Source organism: Orbicella franksi, chromosome 15 (assembly GCF_964199315.1).
Source record: "Orbicella franksi chromosome 15, jaOrbFran1.1, whole genome shotgun sequence".
Lineage (NCBI taxonomy): Eukaryota > Metazoa > Cnidaria > Anthozoa > Scleractinia > Merulinidae > Orbicella > Orbicella franksi.
In genome coordinates, this window is record NC_138159.1 from 6737744 (window position 1) to 6749700 (window position 11957).

The 11957-nt window shown below is 47.1% G+C and overlaps 2 protein-coding genes across 4 annotated transcripts in view; one reads left to right on the forward strand and one right to left on the reverse strand.

The window, feature by feature from the left end:
- The window catches only part of LOC145469683 (uncharacterized), a 54760-nt gene that overhangs the window by 35583 nt on the left and 7220 nt on the right, over positions 1-11957 (reverse strand). The window lies entirely within an intron of this gene.
- Positions 3514-5349, forward strand: LOC145469773 (uncharacterized). Its single transcript, XM_081453577.1, has one exon. It carries the CDS (start codon positions 4268-4270, stop codon positions 5324-5326), a length of 1059 nt encoding a protein of 352 aa, XP_081309703.1. The 5' UTR covers positions 3514-4267; the 3' UTR covers positions 5327-5349.

The window sequence follows — 11957 nt, forward strand, 5'->3', positions numbered from 1 at the left end:
CCTTTGAATACTTATTGCATTGCAAGAAGAAATGTCATTAACTTAGTATCTGCACTGTTCATACATTATACAACACTGTGTAGAGCATTGAAGACTACGCAACTTCTTTCAACCTATATTGTGAATACCTCAGTCATTTTGCTAGCTTTGTAACTGGGAAATTTAAATTATGTAGTACAACATAATCATGAAGTACAACAAAAGGATTGTTACTTCTTGAGGTTTCACTCAATAGAAAATAAATAAATAAAAACATTTCATTAACCTCATCATCATCAGACTAATTAAACCCAAAAAAGTCTGCCTTCAGGTCAAAAAATAATTTTACAAGATAACTTTTAAAAAGTCTTTCAAAACCACGCAATTAGTCCATTCAATAACAACAAAACAAAAAACGTAGTGTACATTTGTCATATCAGATTCTTGCACCGCTGCAAGAACTTTTAAATTGTAGACAACACAAGCCAGAGGATATACCCAAACGTAGAAAGAAATGTGTCACCTTGAATAGTATGCTGATATCCGGACTGAACATAAGTTGGCTACGCTTTTAAAACATTCATTGCATGTAAGATTTATATCCTGAAATCTACAAAATTAAGCTCATTTACAGTACAGTGTCAACGGTTTTCGTCACTTATTTCTATGAACATGGCAGACAAAAAACCTAACGGGTCTCTTCCAAGAGGCAAGTCAAGATATGACGGGTAATTCAAATGATAGCGAACAACATCTTCAACTTTTAAACTGTAGACTCATCGAGCCAAAAAGTTTCCGAAGCCACACACGAACTAGAAAATGCTGCCACTTGCTAAAATCAACCATTTACGGAAGGACAGGAAGGAAAACTTGGCTTACCTTTCAACATAGCTTTCCGTTATGCTGTGTTCATTGTGTTAAGTCATCTGTAGGCCAATATCTGCAGCAGAAGAGTATTGTAAATAAACTAAGCAGGTGCTTCCGCTTGGCACAAAATGAACACGACACCAACGAACAAAAGAAATCACAACACAAAGAATAATACTCAAAGAAAGCGACAAAGCCAGGCTAACATTTGCAACATACTTACTTTTGCCTAATCCGCATTCTCTGTGACAAGTGGAAGATCTAACTGGGTAGAAATCCACAATATTTCTTGCTGTTCGATGCTCCCGCTTGCAAAATGTTCAGACATTTTCGAAACTCGTTTGCAGCCGCAAATTGTCAGCGGCGAGCGCTTGAGCATGCTCCAAGACAACGGATTTTTCAGCCAATCAGCGGTTTTTCCGCCGTGCCCATTAAGGGACCATTAACCGATTCGTGGGCGTGCTCCCGCGCGTTGCTAAGGAGGTGAAATTTCACATCCGGTCATTTGCGTCAGCCTGAGCGCGGAAAATAAAAGCAACTCAAAAACTTGCAAATTCGCATCTATTTTAGATGTTTTTCTTTGTGTTTCGCAAAATGCAAAGTATAAAAAGTACAGGCAAAGACAAAATAAGAGAAAGACAGAAAACAAGAGCAATAGAAAGGGAAAAACTAACTCCGTGTGGCTTTGTTTGATCTTACCGAAGTACGCTGGTAGTGTAAATATCGCACGCCCTGATAGGGTAACTTCCAATAGATATCGGGCGCACTTCCGGTTTCTTTAAATGCTAAAGGAAACGCGGTTTTTCATTAAATCCAGACTTTTTCGACGAATTTCCATTAAAGTCAACGTTGGCAACATAGCTATGCATTCCTTTTTCGAAATCATGCTTTTTTTCAGAAAATTACCAATTTTTCACTAGTTTGAAATGCTTTCAAAATCTGACCTTTTAGAAATGAAACAAAATCTATGCATAGCGTAATGAGGATTTAAATTAAAATATTAAATGAATGAAAAAAAATCCCGAGCAAGTAATTTGCCTGGGAGCCTTTGCATTTTTTCTGTATTAGTCACATGACCATGGGCGTGGCCTGATGACGTCATCACTAGTGTTACTGATCATGAAAAAGTTGAAACACATGAAATAACTCTGAACTAACTAAAAATGATGAGGTTATATGAGAATAAATTTTCCTTAGCAACGGCTCGAAAAGATCGGTTAATGGGCCCTTAAATGCTAAACTGATGATTGAATGGGTCGGATAGTTTGTTTTGGTCTTAAACTATACTTACTTACTTAATCCTCTTCGTTCCTAAGTGGAACATAGGTCCTCAACTAGCGCGCGCCACCTAACCCTATTTTGTGCAGTGCCTTTTGCCTCATTCCACGTAACATGCTTCGCCGCCAACTCTGCCATTCTCATGCGCCTCCAGCTGTTTTGGGGTGGTCTTAAACTATAGCCGCATAAAATCCGTTGTTAAGTTCGGATATATTGGATGTTGTCGTGATATATCTTTAGGCTAAAATATGTATTTTTTTCCTCCGCAGCACCCATGCATAAACTGAGCCAGTTGATCTATTCCTGAGTACCGAGAAACTTAAATGAATGTACTATACTTTTGTGACATTTGCTGTATTTCTCTCTGAAAACGTATGAAATGTCTAACGCGTACCACTAGGTAAGTGCTGTTGTTGAAATTGTAAATTTTTCAAGGCGGTTTGACGTTTTATTTCCGATTTTTCTTAACTGATACATGGGAATGCAAAATAAAAAATTGAACTAACTTGAAAGCACAACTTAAGATACGGACAATAAACTCAAATTAAACGTCAGGAAAAGTTGGCAACTTCATGCCTCTGAACGATGAAAGAAACAGACCCATTCAAATCGGATCGTGTGAAAATTATTCGATCCCAACTAATCATAAAATTATGTGCTTTCCCTTGGTGGCTGGCTGTGTTGAGGTAGTTGCTGAGGTATCAATTGTCTTTACCAGTTTATAAATAGCTATTTTCCTGTCAGTTGTGAGAATTTACTGTTACATCAAAACAACATCTACACACATATGGATAATAAGGGTTCTGGATCAAGGCGGTTTGCTACTTATTTCGCGTCTCGCTTCGCTCGGCGCGATTAGCACAAAACCGCCTTGAGTCCAGAACCCCCATTATCCATGTGTGTTAACTGCCCGCGATTTTTGATCTGGAATTATTTTCTAATTGAACAAGCCGCATGCCTTGGTATAAAGCAATCATGGCCGCAGGATATAGCTTCAGTAATTTCATCTGATGTGATAGAGATGTTTTACGGAGCTATCTCGCGCGAAGAGAACGCGAGACTTCAGCCCCCTATAAGGCCCAGCAGGGATTTTGATTTTCAGTCGGTAAAAGCCAACTTAAACGAATGGCTTCGTGTACGGAAAATGGAAGTTCCAGAAGCCTATAAATTCAAAGCCGACCTTCTGAATTCGCACGAAAAACGAAATCAAGATTTACCGAAGTGATAGGAAATGAAATGAAAACCCTAAAAAGCGTCAAAACGCAGTTCGATCTTGACGTTGAGTTTTCGATAACTAGGGATGGTGAAAAGCAAGAAATGATACATTATTTCAAACAGACAGACCCCGCGGTTTTCAAAAGAAACAACGCGGCAACAGTAAATAGCGTATTACGCCGATCCGTTGATGAATTCAAAGGCTAAATAGAAGCCTGGTCTCAAAGAGGCTCAGGCTGGGTGGTAAAAGCCATCGTGGAAGCGTTCGTCAATGTCGGCCAATACCAGCCTTTTCGTGGTGGCAGTTATATGCCGTTGCCCAAAAAGCTACAAAACAAAAAAGCGATCATCAATGTCCAAAACAGAGACGACGAGTACTTGAGATGGGCGCTGCGTGCGGCGTTATTTCCACCGAAGGACGGCATGAACGTGTCAAGGCCATCAAGATATCCCACAGAAGACGGGCTGAATTTTACAGGGATAGACTTTCCAACGCCCGTATCACAGATAAATAGGCTAGAAAAGCAAAACCCGTACCTGGCTATAAACGTGTTTCGCTGAGAAAAAGAGCGCGTGATCGTGCATAGGCTCAGCGAAAAAGAGGGAAGCCTCCCGAGAATCAACTTGATGTTGATACAGAACAACGAAAAATCTCATTATACCTTCGTGAGGAGGTTAAACGCTTTGTCCTATGACCAAAGCAGGCACAACAGCAGCAAACATTTCTGCGAACGCTGTCTGCACGGCTACACGACGGCAGAGCTGCTGGAAAGACACAAACCCGAATGCCTGGGGCAGCTGAAAAGACCCACAAGGACGGAGATGCCCAAAGAGGGCGAAAACAAGGTGAAGTTCAAGAACCACCACAAGCAGATGAAAGCACCGTTCGTGGTTTACGCCGACTTTGAGTCTTTGATAAGGAAGATACATGGCTGCGCTAAAAAAAGGTCAGGCAACGATCAAGACAGAGGTCCACGAACCCTGCGGTTTTTCGTACATAATCGTGAAAAACGACGGCCAGACGCACGGCCCGTTCGTGTACCGCGGGAAAGACGCGGTGTGCAGGTTCTTGGCGAGCCTTCAGTATCACGAAAAGGTGATGAAGGCCGAGCTGGTCGACAAAAAGCCGCTCGTTGTGACGCCAGAAGACTGGCGTAAATACAAAAGCGCGACCGAATGCCACATCTGCAACGAAAGCCTGGTAAAGGCAGAGTTCCGAGACTCTTTCGACGTTTACAACCCCAACACCGGCGAGTACAACGCCCAAAGCCACAAAAGGTGCTATTACCAGGCCTGGAAGGGGTTCGTAGGGCCTCTGAGAGAGAGAAAGCCCAAAGGCCCCGAAAAAGAGAACGAAGACTGCATATTTTGCAAAGCGCCGCTGTTGGTGAACAACTACAAAGACGCGGTGAAAGACCACTGCCACATAACCGGAAAATATCTGGGGTCTGCGCACAATGCTTGCAACCTGAAGCTCCGCCTAAAACCCAAAACGGCGCCGATACCGGTCGTCTTCCACAACCTGAAGGGCTACGATGAACACCTGCTGATGCACGCCATGGCGCGGGTGCAGGGAGAAATAAGCTGCATTCCAAACAACACAGAGAAATACATCTCCTTTTCGCTTGGAAACCTGAGGTTCGTAGACAGCCTAAATATCTTGATGACCAGCCTAGACGCGCTGGTAAAGGGCAGCACACCAGAAGACATTAAAATAACGGGAAAAAATTGCGAAGACAGTGAAAAGAGGAATCTGCTCCTGAAGAAAGGGATTTATCCTTACGAATACATGGACGGCTTTGAAAGGTTCGCCGAGACAGAGCTCCCGGCCAAAGAAGAGGATTTCTCGAAGTTCGCCGGGAAAGGGATAACCCACGAAGAGTACGCCCACGCCAAGGAGGTCTGGGCCGAGTTCGGATACAAAACCCTCGGCGACTATCACGATCTATACGTGAAAACCGACGTCGTGTTGCTGGCAGATGTTTGAAAACTTCCGAAAAGTCTGCAAGGGGAGGTACGGGCTAGATCCAGCACATTATTACACAGCTCCAGGTCTGAGCTGTGACTCGCTGCTGAAAAAGACCGGCGTAGAGCTAGAGCTTTTGACCGAACTGGACATGCACCTGTGCATCGAAAAACGCGTCGACGTGAAGATCGTCCGCAGCTGGGAGACCGACAAGATCCGCCGCCTGGTGGCCAGCTCCTCGTATGCGAGGCACGAGATATCCGGAAAAGACCTGGCGGGCATGCACATGCACAAAACGCGGCTGCTCTTGGACAAGCCGATATAACCGGCATGACGATATTAGAGAACAGCAAGATTTTGATGTACGACTTCTACAACCAGATGAAAGTCCGATACGGACAAAAGTGCGAACTGACCTACACAGACACCGACAGCCTGCTCAGGGAAATCGAGACGGACGACGTCTACAGAGACATGGCGGAAGACTTCGTCCTGTACGATACAAGCAGTTATCCCGAAAAGTACCCGCTCTACAGCAGCAGAAACAAAAAGGTGCTGGGGAAGATGAAAGACGAGTGCGCGGGAAGGGTGATTGATGAAGCGGTGACTATACGGCCAAAAATGTATTCGATCATGGAAGAAAAAGAAAAAAAATGTCAAAAAAGCCAAGGGAGTAAAAGAGAGCGTGGCAGAAAAAGAGATCCAGCATGAGCAATACAAAGAGGCACTGTTCGAGAAAAAGCAGTTCTGGCACGGAATGAACATCTTGCGAAGCGAGGGCCACGAGATTTACGGCATGCGCGTGGACAAGGTCTCGCTGTCGGCGTTCGACATCAAGCGGTGGACAGCAGAAGACGGCGTGCACACGCTGGCATACGGGCACAGAGAGGAAGCTGCGTATTTGGAGGCACAACCAACAGCTCTTCGCGAACAAAGCCGCGCTTAGGCCCGTCGGACAAATAATAGACAACAGGTTCGTTCGGTTTAGTTACAGCTCTTTCAAGATGGTGTACTTTCAAAGACCAGACTGGGTCTGTGGCTCTTTTAGTCCCCCCTTCAAGTTCGCCGGGATGATACAAATATCTTACATTGATGAGTGAGGGAGCTTTTTTTCTTTCAAGCCAACAGGTCTGGAATACTTTGTAGAGGGATTGGAGGTGACAGATTTCTCTCTGATTGCGACAGCTGGTTTTTTCCCGATAAGACTAGTGACTTCGCCGTTAAGAGTGGCAACAACGTCGGGGAGCCTTTTGACCCAGGCAGTCGACCGCTGACCCGAAGGCAGCAGCATTTCTACGGCATACTGATGCCCAAACAATCGTTCGGCGAGCGTGCGGTTGAACCGCTCCACGATAGCCTGGTCTCTAAATTTCAGAGCGCCCGCGACGAATAGCTGTTTTGTGGTTTTCCATTTCTTTGGTCACGCTTCCCATGAACTCGCGCCTAGGGTCGACCTGCAGCAGCTGAGGCCAAGTCAAAGGGCTGCGCTTGTAAATGGACTGAAAAGCTTTCGCAACCTCAGCAGAGTCTTTGGAAGTCAGAGGCTTAGCTTCTTTGTAAGGCTGGCGACACCGACAACGGTCAGCGCGTATTTGTAAATTTTGCGCCCACGACGGAGCCTGTCGTGAGACAGAAAAAGAAGGTCCGCTTGGTGAACCACGTTAGGCGCCATACGTCTAATTTGGGACGAGGAACGTAGCGCGGCGCGGAGAGATATATCTGCCAAAGGGCTTGTTTGATGAGCCACTGCTTGTTGGTTTCTTCAGGAACTTTCGCGACTTCTGTCAATATTTTGATGGCAGAGAGCCCTTCCCAGTAGCCCTGGAGGCTGTAGTAGACTTTGGCAAGCTTGGCGTCCATTTATAACACCAAGGTGTTTATTCAAACCGAAAATGCTCGCATTTTCATAGAAAACGGAAAGCCGCGTAGCCGAGAGTGAGCGCGCTGTCGCCCACAAAAAACAGCTCGCCTTGTTTCTGCTGCTCACTGGGTTGATAAAAGTCAGCGAAGCGAGGCTCTTCGGGTGGTGTGATTGGCTTGTCTGGGTGGGCCTGGTTATAGAGTTTGATCGCGTCATATGTGTTCGTGAAGTTCTGTTTCGCCTGGTTTTTGATTTCTCTACTGGTTTGAATCCAATCAAGAAGCTTGGTGCGGTCGCACATGTATTTGGCCATAGTGGCTTTGTCATGCCTCGGCTTTGTCATGCCGCGTTTTCTCTTCTAATGCCGCCTTCCGCTGTCGCCAGACAAATATTTAGCAAGATAGTTGCCGCCGGTAAAAGCAGCGGCATTAAGAATCGCGCCTCCGATCATCATCGCAATGCTCACCGTTGTTAAAAGCTACGGCCCTTGTTTCTAAACCGGGGTCGGGAGTATCTTTTTGTCTTCAAGGTAATGTTTGAGTGCTATCCTGCCTGCCAGGACAGCCGTGAATTTTGCACAGTTCATGGCGCTGCCGTTGGGGTCGGAGGTAAAGTTCTCTTTCACCGCCTTTTTCGCAATCCAGCCGATGCCGGCGGTTAAGCCGGTGAGAACGGCCGCATCCATGATCGTTTTAACGAGCTTGTTGTCCGACATCGTATTAAGCTGTGCGTTTTCTTTTCAAATGTCAATCCATCGACCGGAGCCCTCTTCTTTGGACAGCCACTGCCTCGACCGGTCGAGGCAGCTGCGTATCAACAGGGGCTTGCATCTCGCCCAAACGAGCGGCTGGTTGAGGCGGGCCAGGCTGTGAATTGAAAACCATTTTTATCTCTTTTCGTTTGTAGTAGAGGCCAATGACGGAAACCACAATGCTGATTATACTGAGCCACTGAGCCACTGAGTCGTGCTGATAACGTTTTTCGTGTCTTCATTGCTTCCACTAGTGGAAGCGGTCGGCTGTTCGTTTGGTAGCGCCTTGTTTGGCTGGGTTGGAACAAAGCCCGCGGCTTCAGCGGCTTTTTTCTGTTCTTCGCGCGCCTTTTTGGTTCTCGCAGCGACGGCTTTGCCCGCAGCCACCCGTTTCGGGTTTTTTCTTTCACAGGTGCAGTAGTTGGTATTTTTGAAGTTACCTGCTCCCGTGCCGCAGGTGGTGTTGGCTCGACATGAGTGGTTTCTGAATTTGCCATTACTTTATTCAACAAAAACATTTAATTGAGGAATTGCTGGACAATGCTTACTAATTATTCAGCAGTTTGCTCAACAACTCTGGAGCCGATCTGTTTCGTCGTGACCAGTGCCGTTTTGGCTACCATTAGCAGCCGCCCACATCTCAACGCAAGACTTCCGACAAGGGTGGACAACTCTTTGGCGATAACGTAATCTTTTTTGAGATCATTCTGCAGAACTTCAACGTCTTTAATCGGCATAAACATCCCAACTGCCCTGGTGTACAACGCGAGACAGCTATCAACAAAGGTTTGAGTGGTCTTGGCGCCCACAGAAGTCTCATACCTTTTCTAGTACTTTAAAACATCTTCAGCTTCCAAGCGCTTAAGCTGCTCTTGTGTCAGCTGCACGCTGATGGCTTCTTTTGTTTTGCCTGTAGAAACCAGAATTGCAAGCTCTTCACGGAGGGCTGGAATGTCACTCAAAGAGTCGGTCAGCGAATGACTCTTCGAGTCAGGTTCAGCTTCCAGAAGGCTCATGACTTCAGCCATTACAGGATTATTTCCTTCAGGCATCGTATATATATTGTAATTTTATTCTTTCAATTCAATTGCGAAAGGGTGGCGAAGAGAGAACACCAGGTGGGAGAACTTGCGCTCTTTCAGCCTCGCAATCGGCTGCTTGAGGTCATATTGCGAAAGCTCTCTCGCGTATTCTTCGAAAGTCGCCTTCGTGGTCTTGGCCGAAAGCGTGTAAAACAGCACGATGGCCGCCTCATTTTCACGGAACGGCTTCGCGATGCTGGAGAGCTGCTGAGTCAGCACCCACACGCTGATGTTCGTGTGGCGCCCAGAAAAGCCAAGACTGACAAGCTCACCAGTCCGCCCTTTCACGTCTTTGGAGACTGCGCAGTCATGAAGGACTATCAGCGTGTTGGCGCCTTCAAAATACAAGCTTGCCACTTTCAACCAAAGTTCCACTTCGTGCTGCTCGCAGATGATGACATATAACCGCAGGTCTCTCTCAGCAAAGCGGTGAAGTGTCTTGTTGTGAGCGAACGTTGGACAGATGAGCACGACGTAATCAAGCTGGCCTCTAAAAGGCTCACAGAGCTGGTCCACGGGGAACCGTGTTTTGCCTGAGTTGGTTGGCCCCGCGATGAGCACGTTGCAGGGGATTTTGCCGGGGTCCATTTTATTCAAAGTTTACGTTTCTTAAACTGCACAGATTCTAGCTGTCTGTCCATGATGTTGAACTGAGAGTCGGAGATCACGAAGATATCGCAGTTCACGTCGCCCGAGTCGGTGGTCTTCCGTTCGATTTCCAGCTGGACGCCGTCCGTGGTGTTCACGAGCCGCGTGCCGCTGCCGTGCATCGTTTGGTCGGCCATGGAGCGTAGGTCGATCAGCAGCCCGAACCGGTTGCCGGTGTAAGACTTTTGCAGCGTCATGTGTTCGGTTTTGCTTTTTTCTTTCACAAAGAAGCAGCTGGCTTCTGCCCACATGTCCTCGCTTATGATGCCTTCGTTGTACAGCATGTTCGGCGGGCCGTTGATGATGACGCTGACGTGATGTCAGGGAAGATCTATTTTTCCGAGTCCCGGCCGCCTGCGGTATAGGGCTCCACAAAAAGCGAGAGAATACCTTTAATGGACCGTCTCTGGGCGTCGACGTTGATGTTCAGCCGCGAGGCAGTATCTTTTTTGAAGGTCAAGAGTTTGTGACGCATCACGTGGTCATAAGCGAACTCTTTGCCGGCCTCATACACTCTGAGCGCCTCGGCTAAGAGGAACTTCCTGCGTATCATTTCGTACACGAGCTGGATGTTGGTCAGCTTGTATTCAGCTTGGTGGAGTCCGAGCCCCTGACCACCTGTGAAGCAGGGGCGAGCGTCACTTCGAACACGAGATCGTTGTACAGGGCCTGAGGGTAGAAAACGCCGTGGTCGGTCAAGATCTGGTGGTCGAGCCTGATGTCGTACTTGCTTCTGAAGATCTCGTTCAGCTTGTTTTCAGCGTTGACGCCCGACGTTTTCTTGTCCCTGGCTTTGGAGCGTATCTTGCATAAGACTTCGTTCTGGATCCCCTCCAGCACCATGTTCTCGCGCCGTTCGACAGGAAGGAACAGGTCTTCGAACGTTTTGTGATGCCGTACCCCTGTGTCTTGCAGGGTGGTGCCCGCGAACTTCACGACCAACTTGTCAACCAGCGCCCGCATGACGTTCTGAACGAGGAAGTTGTTGACGTACCCGCCCTCCAGGTCGATGTCAAAGCGCAGCGCCAGCGTGCCAGGGACCAGCACTTCGTGTTCGTTCAGCTTGGGCACCGAAACGAACAGGGTCTCGCCGGGGGCGGCTTCGTTGCGGTTAAAGGTGATGCGCTGGACGGCGCGCGGCGTCATCATGGCCCGCAAAGATTTTGCCATGTATGTCGGAAGTAGCATGTCTGGAATGGCGCCGGGGTTTTTGTCATCATCGGTATACATTCCTCTCAAACAAGTTTGAGCAACCGCCGTATAACCAGCCGAGATTACTTTCTAATTAAAAAACAAGCACGGGTAGCAATATGAGATGGCGATAGGCGGCAGCGCGTTCGGTTACGAGGACCTAGAGCTGCACAAACAGCTAGACGAAGAAGACACAGAGCCGGAAGAAGAAGAAGACCCAGAGCCGGACGAAGAAGACCCAGATCTGGACGACAAAGACCCAAAGCTGGACGTAGACGAACAAGGGAGCAACACAACACAACCCTTTGAGCCGGGCACGGCGTCCACCCCCTACCAAAGCAGTGAAGACATAAAAACGCAAACGAGGCAGCACGAGAATACCGGGCTGCCTGACACTTCTTTTGATGAAGACGTGCCTTTGATGGGCGACTGGTTAGTTCCAGAAGAAAAACAATCACGGACAGAAAAGGCCATGCATTTTATCAGAAAAAGGTTCCCGAAAGTGGGCTTCAGAAAATTAGGTCCAATTGGTTTAGGCAAAGAAAAAGGTAATGAGACTGAGATGGTTGTATTTGGTCCAAGGTTGGGTGAGGAAAAAATTCCAAAAAGGGTGGTTTGCAGTTTCTAAAGAGTTTTACAAACAGATTTTCAGCAGCTCTGGGGCCTCGCGCTGAAGACATCATAGCTGAAGACCGCGACACCATCCGAGAAGAACGGCAAAGACTGGCAGAAGCTGAAAATCAATTAAAACAAGCAGAGGCACTAGCTACAGAAAGGGAACAAGAATTTCAAGCTATGCAAGATCTTCGACAAAAAACCGAGAGAACTCAGGCCCGGATTGATGCTCTTCAATCAGAACATGGCACCAGTCTTGAAAGTGAAGCAGAAATCCACAGGCTAAAGCTGCTGAAAAAAAAATATCAAACCGATTTTGAAAACGCGAAAAAAGAAGTGGCCGCGCTTTAAAAACAAGCAAAAAGCAAAGAAAAAGCCCAGGCAAAGGTCGACACACTCAAAGCAAGCCTCGCGGCGAAAGAAAGTAAAAGAAATACCGTGGAGGAAAGGCTAAACAGTAAAAAACTCTCAGACGACCTGAAAGAGCGCGAAAGCGAGCTACGG